Here is a 13,774-nt window from a genome sequence, read left to right as displayed (position 1 = left end):
TATAAAGATTATTATCAAGTGGCCAATTACATAAATCATACAAGAGAGAAAATGAGGTTAAGATAAACCAAACGAGAGCGGGTTAATGTATTTATAGACATTGTCTCTGTGTTCATGTTTATTTGTAGATTATTTGTGAGTGAATTAACCTAATTAAGATATCCCGTTGATTGTGAAACGATTGCATAACGGTCGCAGCAGTTATTTCAATATAATTGGTTAACATTTTAGAATTTGATAGTATAAATATGCTGCAGAATTCGCAGTTAAAGTATAGTCACGATGAAGGGTTGCGCATACTTTCTTGTTTGCTGCGTTATCATTACGCTAGTTGTTGGTGAGTGTTGAGAAATTAATTTTTAATACATTTTTCTTCAACATATTGCTATACAGAAATTTTTCGTACAGGAGAAAGTAGTAAAGACGAGGCATCCTGTAAAAAATCAGGTGGTTTTTGCACACTTAGAAGCGAATGCGCTCATTCTGACAGTTCTTGCATCAACCAGGAAGGAAGCGATTCTGTCTGTTGCTTCAGAAGTAAGTAATTTCTTATTTATTGCACGCATCATCGCGCTTAAAAATATAATTCTCGATTAAAAGATACACGAGAACCAGCAATTATTTATTGTGACACGGTCACAATGCCGGGCTGCAAGTTTTAGTCATATTTTTAATTTATTTACTTTAAAATATACGCTGTTCACCTCAAATTAGTAGTGACTTGCGCCGTACAGAATACTTTTCCGTTAACAATAGAGTAGTGAAGATCACCTAACTGCTCTTGGGGTAATATTTGAATCGCAATTTCGTGACTTCCGGTCTAGACCGGAAATTCGGATATAGCCTCCTATCCCTAAGGTATATATATATAAGATATATGTGCTGTAGACCATTCTCTAGACTTTCGTCTATTTATGTTATTATTTTATTGACTGTTTATTGAATACACAAACAAGAAAGTAATCCAAGAATATTCAAAGTACAAAATAATAATATACGATGATAAAATTATAAATGGTTATTTAATCCGGTGAGAAAAGATTAATGGAAATAAATGTTTATCTTTATCAGGTGCATTGGACGATTGTTCAGCTGTTGGTGGAGAATGTCTTACCGGAGAAGAATGCGGTAACGCTCCCAGAAATACATTGGCTCAATGTCCAGATCACCAAGTGTGCTGTATCCTGACGTCACTATCGAGCGAATAATAAAATCAATTAATGTTATTTTAATAATCTGTAATATGGAATAGCCCACTCCCTGTATTTTTACTACGTGCTTTACTAGCATTTGTATTTTTGAATATTGTATAACCTCCTTAAATTTCATTAATTTATTAATGAACTAGGAGGTTGCGTAGGCAAAAAATTTCAACAAACATTAATATTATTAGATTATTTCGTACTTCTACCCCTTCCATTATATTACGTTATACTATTTGATTTATATTTACAAAGATTATATTGCGAAAAAGTTTATCACACCCAGTGCCCAATTAAAATATTTTAAAAATCTTTTAAAATTGTGTACAGTAGAAGAATAAAATATTTTTCATATCTGTAAGATTGATCACTCGGTATGATAACCTTGTATTATGTAATTTTTCTATTGATATGATAAACTCTTATGTAATATGACGTTTGTAGTTGTATAAATCAAATGCTATAATATAGTAAACATTAATTAAAAAGGATATAAAGAGTTTGGTTATTTCAGCCTTGCATTGTCACGTTTATCACCATACTCGGTTGGTGTGAAATGGCACAAATTCAATGGCCAAGTAGACAGTAATTGAAAATATATCTTAAATTTTTCAGATAATATAATATTTTCAAATGTTAACTCTAAGAAACTGTTCCATTTACAGTCGAATATCAAACGATAATATGCCAATCAATCAAATTTCGGGAAAAAACGACTAAATGCTTTAACTCGGCATCCTGAAAAACCACTTTCATCATATTTTGTGCTTGCCGGTAACCTTGTATTATGTAATTTTTCTATTCGGATGCTGTCATACTGCTGGCCCGATAGAAAGAAGACTGTTGCGGAAGGCGATTGAAGTAATTCGATCAAAAGTAATACCGACCAAAACTAATTAACACCGGTGAAGTATTCGTATTTGAAAATCGATCCGAGATAGACAGGTTGTGATGGCTCCGCGTGTGATCGAAGTTCTTAAGCTTAACGTCCGAAAGACTGCATGTATCAATAAAACTTGTTTAAATAAAAAAAAATCTTGTTAAAATGCTGGAATAATTGCTTTTATGTGATAATAAAGTGCTTAAATTTTTGCAACAGACTGGCAATAAAGTATATGAGAAGTATGTTCTTGTAAATGTTGCGTCTATAGACAAATTATTGGGCTTTCAATTTAAAAACACTGTAGAGCTATAAATTTCCACTGTCGTCCCCTGTCTGTCTGCGCTTCTTAATCTCGAGAAAGGAGTTAGAAAATGAAAGGCGAGAAAGCTTAGGGGCGGGAGGAACAAGTTAAATATATACGAACTTCTGGTTTGGAACGAGTCACGTTACTTCGATTCAAAATTTTCAACCGAACAGAGTTAGATAGATGACCGGCACGACTCTATTGCTAACAGGAAAAATATGATGTACAGGGGCAATACCAGCACTAAAAATTGAGACATTGATGACACAATAAATAAACATTAAAATGATTATTTATTGTGACATCGTCACAATAAATAATAGCTGCAGCGACAAATAAACCCGTTTATTTATTTTGTCTTACAATCTTTGTCTTGCCAATTGTAGGCACTGGACTGCAGAGTCGTCGAGTCGTTGGCCTCGGGGCAGTCCGGTGAGTCGTCACTGTATGGAATATGGGAAAGTGTGTGGCAGGAAGATTAGTATCAAAGTCGGTAGGATGGTTAGTGGAGTCGTGGCAGTTTAATTTAGGAGACAGAGAGAAGTTTCGACAGTTTATTTGAGAAGGGGAGACTGGGAAAAGTCTGCCTTTGTCCCGATCCCTTAATTTCACACTTTTATGATATTTTAACACACGAGTTCGAATATCGCTCGGGCCTCACAATTGCAATATTTGGAATATTTAAGTTAATTTTCTTTCAAAAATGTCTGTGAGCGGACAGGCGATCGATCAGTTCCTCAAAATTTTAATAGAAATTTATTCCAAGAAGGTTTTTTGGAATAGTTCGTGCGATAAAAAAGAAAATTCTTACTGTAATTATTTATGCAAAATAAAAAGTCATTAATCCTTATTTTTAATTATGTGCTGCTGATTCGAAAAAGAAATTATTTTCTCCTTTTTGAATTTTAACTACAAATTAAATAATCGGAATAAAAATTGTTGAAATTATATTAATATGAGTTATAAAAAGTTAGTGGAGTTTTATTCGATATATTTAGTTGTGTATAATTTATAATAAGTTTTAAAAATGGTAAGCAAAACTTTTACCTTTTACTCGATTAGAAAGTTCAGGTTTAAAATAGTATTTTACAAAGAATATTGTTCCATTCCGAGATTTATTCTCCCTTTTATAGTGTGTATGCGGAATTGCGTTGGGATGTAGATGGCTAATGCCTTGTATACACAGTTTGCCGTTGTTTTTGCTGTTCGTATTTTCAGAAATTGTAATATTATTTATTATTATTTTCATTTACTCTTTTTCAAGGGAGGTTCGTTCATGTTGTTTATTTATATGCTATAATATAATATATAATATACTTTGCTATAATGTGACACGAACTTGTTGCAATGATTTCCACAAAAATATGACACGCAATATTTCGTTTGGAGAATTCTGAACGTTGGTCTACCACCTGTCTGACTGTTGAACGAGGGTAGAATGCTTACTTTCCCAGAATACATACATGGCACAAAAGAAGAAAACTGACAAATGTGGTAGTCGGTGTCAAGTGTATATCAATTTGTTTATTAGTTTTTCGTACTGACAGAACGCTGAAGTGTAGCAGACGCCTACGAAATAAATGTTAGTTCAGAAGTCTTAAAACTGTGTCTTGCCCTACATCAATTATTTAGTGCGTTTTCCAGTGATAAACAAAGTGACCTGGTGCCAGAAATTTATCGTTTTTAGAGAAGCCCATTGAATGAAGCTCCAATTCGCCACCAGACAAAGACTGAACAAATGCTCGTCTTCTGTTAGAATTGGAGGTGACGGAAGACGATGTGGCGGTCAAATAGAAGCTTTGGAAGCGAGCATTTCAATTTTATGAGGTAACTACGCAGCTACATACGAAGCCTGTTGAAGTGCTGGCTGCTACATTAATGTCAGCTATTGGATCAGCGTCAACAGTGATCCATAATACAATTTCATTTAAGAGAGGAAGAGCGAAATAACGTGGATGCCATTAAACGCAGGTTCGATGATTATTTTTCTCCTAAGTTGAACGAGATATACAGTATACTCGATATGTGTTTTTCAGTTGTGTTCAAGGTAAGGAAAAAACATTGAAGTCTTATTTGAGCAAAGTACAGTACATATGAAAAGTAATGATTGTGCATTCGGTAATCTTCTTCTTAGTATAGATTACGGCCTCACCGAAAGGTATAGCCTGATGATAAGAGGAGGAGGGGGTTGGATTTGAGATTTGCATTCCGTAACCTGCAGGATAGTCTATTGCCTGATCAAATAGCGCGGGGAATAAATTCGGATAAAGTGCGATTACTATTGCTAGCTGAAAAAGAGTTAACATTAAATAAAGTATTTGTGCGTAAATGAACAAGCGTAAATCAACTAAAGGAAATGAATGTGGCTTTTGACACAGACAGAGAAATAATGCTTATTAAGAATTCTAAAACGATAGTTTCATGTAAATTGAATAATCAGGCGCCTACAAAAGCTCTACGAAAAACGATTAGCACGAAAGATAAGGTGTGTTGGCGATGTGGGTTATTCCAAGACTTTCTTCAGTGTCCTGCGTTTAATGTCGATTACAAGATTTGCAATAAGAAGATTCGCTTTATATTTACGCTCGTGAACGTAAATATAAAGCGAAGCAGAAAACGAAAACACATAACAAAGCCTGTGAAACACGAGAAGTTTATAAAGACAATAGCGTTGATAAATCAGACAACTACTTGTATGACACCCTTTATGTTCACAGAGTGTCGGCAAAGGAACAGAGAACTTGATTTACAACGGTAACATTTGTAAACGGATTAGCCGTGAATTTTAAATTAGATACTGGTGACAAAGATTATATTATCACAGCAAAGTTGGCAGAAAAGCTGCTTGTACCCGTTAGTCAATCTAAGATACGGAGACTGAAATATTTTAATAATAAATATACGCCAGTGATGGGTAACGTACAGGTCAACTGTACTATTGAAAACAAATCGGTTAAACACCGATTTATAATAGTCAAAGGAAATTTTAGCTGTATTCTGGGTTGTTGTTCTATGTGTGAAAAGCTGAGTGTAGTGAAGATAAATAAAGAATGCATCGAAGTTAACGAAATGGAAATTAGTTTTCCACAAGAAGTGTTTCGGAATATAGGCTGTATCAAGGACTTTGAATCTGATATAGAATTTTAAGAGGACGCAACTTTGAAGATACACCCCCTTGACGAATACCTACGTAAGCTATTCACGAAATAGTTAAAAAAGAGAATGATTCGATGATAAAGATGAAAATATTGAAACCAGTAACACACCCAATCCCTGCAGTTTGTCCATAGTGGTTGTGAAGAAACGGGAGAGTGTATGCTTGTGTTTGGATCAGACAAATATCAATAAAGCGATGAAGAGATGCCATTTTCCTCATAAGACAGTTAAAGAAATAGCAGCTCGATTGGGAACTGCCCAATACTTTACAGTTTTAGATACAATAAAGGAATTTTAGCAGCTTAGAGTGACTAACGAACATCAGACTTATTAACAGTTAACACGCCTTGGGGTAGGTACTCATTCCTTAGAGTGCCATTTGGCCTTGCCTCAGCCCCTGAAATATTCCAACAAGTAATGCACTCAATTTTGAGTGATTTTGAAAATACTGAACGTTCGATGGAAGACATCTTGTTATGGGCAAACACAAAGCATGAATTGAGGAAGTTAACGCTAAAAGTTACTAGAAGACTCATTGACAAGGGCTTACGTTAAATAAAGAAAAATGCGAATTCGAAAAAACTACAGTCAAATTTTTGGATCATATTTTTACGTCCAACGGCATTAAAATAGATCCTTCTAAAGTAAAGGTCATTCAACATTTCAAAACTCCCACGTGTCTCAACGAATTACAGAGATTTGTGGAAATGGTAAATTACGTGTCAAAATGGACGCTCATCAGTGGCCAAGCGGTTTTGTTCCCTGAACACTGGGTGTTCGGCCGTGGGTTCGCGCCTCGCTAGGACGGGCTGGCCGCGTGGAGTTTTCCGGGTATTCTTCACATTCAAACGTGTCAAACATGTCAGACTACTCTTAACCTTTACGTAGACTTCTACAGAGAAATACTTTATGGGAATGGTCTACTGAGCAAGAAACTTTTTTTTGTAAATTAAAAACAGCCCTACAGAATATGCCAAAACTGGCTCACTTTGATGTATAAAAACAACTGATAATAGTTTCAGTTGATGCAAGTTCCCATGCAATAGGATACTTCTTCAAAACGACAAGCCGATAGCCTATGCAACTAAAACATCCACAAATTGAAAAAAGGCCCTAGCGGTCTGCTTTGAATGTAAAAAATTTACAAGCACGTTTATGGCAAGGTCGTCACCATTGAAACACATCACAAACCGTTAGAAGCAATAGCGAAAAAGCCATTATACTTTGTTTCGGTACGACAACAGAGGCTACTGTTTATTGTGTTCCTGTATTCATCTAAAATCATTTACAAACAGGGTTAGAATATACCCATTCTAGATGCTCTAACTGGCGTCTATATTATTGGTCTTTTGGATAGAGAAAAGATAGAATTTTTTGAACTCGTTCTAGATTTTCATCTCCCATCAATAACTTTCTCAGACCTTTTGGAAACTGTCAATAATAATGAAGAGTTACAGGAACTGAAACGTTCAATCCTCGAAGGTTGGCCCACGTCAATTAAAGTAGTTCCTCAGTGTTTTGCGCAAATATTAGAATTATAGAGAACAGATAACAGTATACGAAGAACTGTTATTCAAGACAGAACGTTAATAGTTCCTAGTACTTTAAAGCCTGAATATTTAAAATTAATCCACCAAGGTCATCTAGGAGTTAATCTGTCGCTAAATCATGCCAGAGAGATTTTATTTTGGCATGGAATGACACGTGATGTTAAAGCTTACGTCCGATTTGCCAGCAAATAGCACGAGCTTCGAATACAGAGCCGTTAATAATGAAACTGGTCTCAATTCCCTAGGCAAAGAGTAGCCACAGATCGATTTGAATTTTTCGGGGCCCAGTATCGTTTTATTGTTGACAGTCACTCTGGATACTTTAATATTAAAAAGTTCGATTATCTGACTTCTCAGGCAGTATTCATATACTTGAAGAATTCTTTTGCAATAAATAGCAATCCGAATGTACTGGAGTCGGATAATGGTCCAAAATATTTGTCAGAAGCATTCCACAACTTTACAAAAATGGAAAATTGAACATATTACGTCAGGCCTGCATTATCTGAAATCGAATAGACTACCTAAACGCTATGAACAAATAGTAGAGTTAATTTTGACACGTTGTGTTATGGAACAGATGGATATGTAACTGGGTCTTTTGAATTGGAGGAATATTCCTTGAGAGAACCTTCCCTCTCTTGCCCAACGTCTTTTTGGACGATTTACTTGTGACGGAATTCTAATTGGAAGAAAATATCCATATTTTCTTCCAATTAGAATTCTTCAAAAATTAGAAGTTTAGACCATTGATATTTACAAAAATATTTAATTTTTTTTTGTAAATTTCCACAGCTATTCGCCCGTCCGTCTTTCTTTAATCTCGAGACCGCTGTTAAATAGATAAAAGTCGAGATTAGATATGGAAATCTTAAGATGGGAAACCCAGATTAACCATATAGGAACTTCCGGTATAGAACGGAAGTCACGGGATTTTAATTCAACAATTTTTTCAAAAGAGTTACATAGATGACTGGCATGACTGTTGTTACTAGAAAACGTATGAGGTACAGCCACAAGACACTACTAATTATATTTCGAGAGGATACATTTTATATCAAATAAATTAAAAATATGATTAAAAATTTCAGCCCAACACTGTAACGATATCGTCATAATTTTTTGCTGGTATAACTTATTTTTAATACGCTTTCTTTTATATTCAACACTCTTAATTTTCTGTTTAATGCCGTGTTTTTATCAAATTTTTTTCGATTTTGCATAAAAAATTAACTATATATTATATTAATTATGCTAATTAGTCGAATGCCATTTAGTATTATCACATTAATATAATCAGTAAAATGAAAAACAAACGAGAATTATAACAATGAAGGAAAAATAACTGGAAGGATAAAGACCTTTTGTGTAATCCACTGGAATTTAAATATAATTAAGGAACAAATAGCGCTATTCGGCTATATTTTATATTAATATTTTTAGAAGAATTAACTGTTAATGTTTATCTTCAAAAACACCCGTAAACATTACAGGTATAGAAACTGCCGTTAAGCGTGCTTAGATCAATAATTTTCAAATTCTTACTGTTTTAGCTTTGATGTATACGAAACATAATATAAGCGTTAACATAATCTCCGGGATTATAACCATCGGATAATTAACCATTTTACGGTATTATATTGACAATAAAATTGTTGCTATTTTATTACTAATTAATTAATAAATTAATAAAATTTAAGGAAGTTATACAATATTCAAAAATACAAATGCTAGTAAAACACGTAGTAAAGAGTGCGAAAAATACAGGGAGTGGGCTATTCCATATTACAGATTATTAAAAAAACATTAATTGATTTTATCATTCGCTCGATAGTGACGTCAGGATACAGCACACTTGGTGATCTGGACACTGCGCCAATGTATTTCTGGGAGCGTTGCCGCATTCTTCTCCGGTAAGACATTCTCCACCAACAGCTGAACAATCGTCCGATGCACCTGATAAAGATAAACATTTATTTCCATTAATCTTTTCTCACCGGATTAAATAACCATTTATAATTTTATCATCGTATATTATTATTAATATTTTGTACTTTGAATATTCTTGGATTACTTTCTTGTTTGTGTATTCAATAAACAGTCAATAAAATAATAACATAACGATGTTAAATAGACGAAAGTCTAGAGACTAGTCTACAGCATATATATCTTATATGCTCTAGGCCATATATATCTTATATATATATATATATATCTTAGGGATAGGAGGCTATATCCGAATTTCCGGTCTAGACCGGAAGTCACGATATTGCGATTCAAATACTTCCCCAAGAGCAGTTAGGTGATATTCACTACTCTATTGTTAACGGAAAAGTATTCTATACGGGGACAAGTCACTACTAATTTGAGGGGAAGACCGTATATTTTAAAGTAAACAAATTAAAAATATGACTAAAACTTGCAGCCCAGCATTGTGACCGTGTCACAATAAATAATTGCTGGTTCTCGTGTATCTTTTAATCGAGAATTACATTTTTAAGCTCGATGACGCGCGCAATGAATAACAAATTACTTACGTCCGAAGCAACAAACAGAATCGCGTCTTTAGGTTAATTCACTCACAAATAATCTACAAATAAACATAAACACAGAGACAATGTCTATAAACACATTAACACGCTCTCGTTTAGTTTATCTTAACCTTATTTTCTCTCTTGTATAATTTATGTAATTGGCCGCTTGATGATAATCTTCATAAACATATTTTTTAATATATTGACTACTAAATGCTGCCGAGCGATAAATTATCTCGTAAACACGTTTAACTTTACGTTTTAATGTAGAATAACTTTCGATCGGATAAGTTATTTTAATAGTTTAAAGAAAATATAATTTTAATGTAGCTGTAAATTGATATGGAAAAGACTATAATAATCCGGCACCCAATAGTCCGATATTAGCATTAGCGAATCACGTGTATAAACTACGTGTCTGGAAAAGAAATATTATATGCGCAAAAATTACTGTAGATGTTAATTTATGCAATAAAGTTCTCACTGACGTTATTGCGGGTGCACCTATGCTTAAATACATCGAAAGCATACAGTTGCGTGCAATAATACAAAATATACAGCGATGTCCGAAACGTACTGTAGTGCGAGGCCCACCATTTCGTCGAAATTTTTGTTGTTATTATATACCTGTTTATATATATTCTTGAAGTATTATGAACTTTATTTTTATAATTTTAATTTTAATCTAATGATGTATCACCTTTAAATAGTAAGTTGAAAATTTTATTGTATTTTACAGTATATATGTACTGTACATCAGTAAGTAAATTTTACTTTGATTTTTTCACAGTATAAAATGACTGAGGTGCAGAAAAAGCGAAAACGTAATAAGTCGAATAGAACGAAGGACAGGTAATACAAATGAAACAAAAAAGACAGTAGAGCCAAAACATTTGAGTGAACGAACGAAAGAGTCAAACGAAAACGAAGAGGAATTGAAAAAATTACAAATTGAATAAAAGAAAAAAAATAGCGATGGGGAGATAAAAGAGCCAGAATTACCAAAGTTAGTTTGAAAAAAAAATTTAATCCGTCCTCGAATCAAAAATGTTACAAGCTGATATGTGGCGAAAGCATCGGACGAGGAGCGTTGAAATCAATCTTGTGAAGAAGAAAGAGAATTCGAACGTTCATTCTAGAACAAAATATAGATTTAGAATTTTCCCATCCACTCCCGAGGCAGCACGTGAAGACATCAAAGGTAAATCAAGAACAGGGATTAAATTTTGATTTGCAAGGTTTTTCTTTATCGCTTATTAAAATTTAATGTACTTTACGAAAAAAGCCTGCGTAAAGTATGACCGTCAGGTTTTTTATTTTTTGTAACGCAGTGGGACGATTGCTTTACAGATAAAATTGAACGATAATGACGTTTCATTCGTGTTCATTAAGGGTTGTCTAATTAACGGTAATACCGGAGGTTAAGAACGAGGAATTGAAATGACGTCATCTCGATACTATCCACGAAGAAATCGTCAAGATTAGACTAAAAATTGGGTTTTTCGTATAAAGACGAAAATTCTACGATAATTAAGTATTTTTTTCATTTTACCGATGATTAATTTAAACAGTAAAGATTTTTCTATATCTACATTAATTCTAAAATACTAACTTTAGAGGTTATATACAGTAGAATCCCGATTTTTTGAGGATCATTATATCAGGCGAATCCGTAAGTGAATACACAACTTTCCTCGTGTAATTCACAAAAAACTTTAAAGCGATAATACATATTACGAAACGGTTTGGTTTTCTTACGTTTAGACTTCAATTTGAGACAAATCAGTCATATTGAAACGTAACTACGATTTGCTTAACGTGCATTTTTATTCTTAAAACTGTTTTGCGTAAGTATTAGGTTTAAAAGAAATACTGTTGTCCTACAATTAAATTCGCTAAGATACAAAGAAGAGACTAAAAATGAAAGGCCACATAAATTTCGCCTTTTAAATTCGTAAATTTTCTTCCGAAACGAATGTTGCCATTCTTATTATTCGTGTTTTCGATTATCTAAGATATCATTGCGCAATACTACCGAGGATAATCGATAAGCTTCTTTCATAATGTATAGTACTATACATTATGTAAGAAGCTTGCTCATTTCAATCTGTTTCATTGAAATATAATTCATTTTAATAAGCTTAAATCTAATTAAAACAATCGAACATCTGCTGGCCGTAAAACCGATAGAAGTAAGAAAACAACTATAAAGTCTATTCCGTTTAATCCGGTAACCGAGAAGAATTAGGATTTGGGTGAGTACGATAATCCATGTTTACTCGATTATAACTCGGACGGGTATAGAACATAATGAAGTTGTTATATTCACTTAATGGTAACTTTGCTTTTTGATATAAAAACTGTTAGAAGACTCACGCTACAATTACAATTAATAAGGAAGGAATTGATAGATATTAACATAGTAAATACATAGAAAGATACGGCGTTGAACTCAAAATCTGTCTACTTGGAAGATTGTAATAGGCAGTTGCGTAACGACTTTACTATATTACAGTAGGGTAGTTAATAACCCAACGATGAAATAATACCCGATAATTACCGAAGAACAATGTCGAAACTTGAAACTGAAAAATTGTAGTTACTAATACACGGTAAGGAAATCCTTTGAGGATTAACTGTGATTTTTTTTTCTATCTATCCATTTTTAAATAAAAATAATTCTTTATGCGTTGGGAGATATTTTAATAAGTTTTGTAAATTACTATGTTCGATCCAGCCAGTTATATCCGAGTTTTTTTCGTCTGTTAAGCACATCCTTTGAGGATTTCCTTACCGATTTATTTAAGATGCCCAACAGCGACTTGCTTTGAATTCTTGCCGTGGAATTCCACACTGTTTCGCGAGATCTCTGGCTTTTGCTTGGAGAATTCTCCGTATTTTTTCCATTGTCAAAAACCAACGGTATCTTTCCACTTACACTCGCTAACAGTAAAATACACGTTCGAACTTGTACTCCCCTGAGATCTACGAACGTATGCCTAATGTTCCTTTATTTATTATTATTTTAAATGTGTTGCATCTAAAATATCTAGTTTATATTAATAATTGTCATTAAATTAAATACATTAATTAAATGTTATAATAAATATGCTGTAGGATAAAATAATTTACATTAATGTAATAATAAACGTAAGAAAAGCGGAAACCCGATTGATATTCAGACAAACGAAGAATTAAAAACATTAAATTAAAATTGAGAAAATGAACGATAGTTTTCGTGTATTAATATTCGCCCTTGTCAAAAATATCGATAAGTCCTTTATTATCCGATTATACAAAAATTATTGCAAAAACGAAAATAATCCTTCGCTCGCTCGTATAGGACGACCTAGGTTTTTGAAGCCGTGAAAAATGAATAAAAATCTCGTCTTATATGCGAGTAAATGCGGTATTTCGAATTGTCGTGTACACGAACATTAATACAAACATTATCAATGTTCTATAACTTTACGTTTGGTGCGCAGTCCTTTCTGACTGTTAGGGTGCGACTATGCAGACGCGAAATTAGAGCGAGCGAGAGGGTGCGAGCGATTTAGTTTTCGCAAAGGAAAACCATGCACAAACGAGAAGCGAGAAATAACGCTAGCGAGAGCGAATTTCTGGTTCTCGCACATATCTGACAGGTTTTGGTATTTATCGCGTCTCGCCTCTTCTCGCCACATATTCTCGCTCGCATGGAAAATTCGCTCGCTCGAGTCTGCATAGTCGCACCCTTAGAGACTAGGCCTATCACGCTGGGAAAGCGTGGACATCGGTCAAACTTTAAAATCCAGAGTATAGAAAAACACTGTTGAATGTTTTACTCCGGTTTAAAATAAAATAAAATTAGAATGCACACTTTTATTTATCAAAGCAAAAAGATGTTTAAAAGAAGACATTCACAATTAATATTTACCATTTATTTTATTTATTTATTTTTCAAAAGACACTGTGGCCAGGTTGGTTTTTTACAAGCATCTTAACAGTTAATCAAAACAAACAAACAAACAAACAAAAATCAGGACGAGAGCTGAGAAAGAAAAATTAATTAACAATAAATAACGTTGAGTATTAACCTTTTTTCCATTTTTTTACATTTTTTCTGAAGATTTCATAACTCGATATATTACGTAAATCGTCGCACA

General features: G+C 33.6%; 1 protein-coding gene across 1 annotated transcript; it reads left to right on the top strand.

The window, feature by feature from the left end:
* The first annotated feature begins 259 nt into the window (after positions 1–259).
* Positions 260–1,208, top strand: LOC111612570. The gene is made up of 3 exons (XM_023353801.1): positions 260–337; positions 409–537; positions 1,072–1,208. Exons 1-3 carry the CDS (start codon positions 283–285, stop codon positions 1,206–1,208), a joined length of 321 nt encoding a protein of 106 aa, XP_023209569.1. The 5' UTR covers positions 260–282.
* Positions 1,209–13,774: the final 12,566 nt, after the last annotated feature.

This window comes from Centruroides sculpturatus, unplaced genomic scaffold (genome assembly GCF_000671375.1).
Source record: "Centruroides sculpturatus isolate CEXI.00-Female unplaced genomic scaffold, Cexi_2.0 scaffold1771, whole genome shotgun sequence".
Classification (NCBI taxonomy): Eukaryota; Metazoa; Arthropoda; class Arachnida; order Scorpiones; family Buthidae; genus Centruroides; species Centruroides sculpturatus.
This window is presented reverse-complemented; position numbering and strand designations above follow the sequence as displayed.

What these genes read in the sequence shown, in the direction of transcription:
- LOC111612570 (XM_023353801.1), top strand. Translation starts at nt 283, where the DNA reads ATGAAGGGTTGCGCATACTTTCTTGTTTGCTGCGTTATCATTACGCTA. An exon ending in TATCATTACGCTAGTTGTTG is followed by an intron (nt 338 to 408) that starts GTGAGTGTTGAG and finishes TTTTTCGTACAG; the next exon opens with GAGAAAGTAGTAAAGACGAG. An exon ending in TTCTGTCTGTTGCTTCAGAA is followed by an intron (nt 538 to 1,071) that starts GTAAGTAATTTC and finishes TATCTTTATCAG; the next exon opens with GTGCATTGGACGATTGTTCA.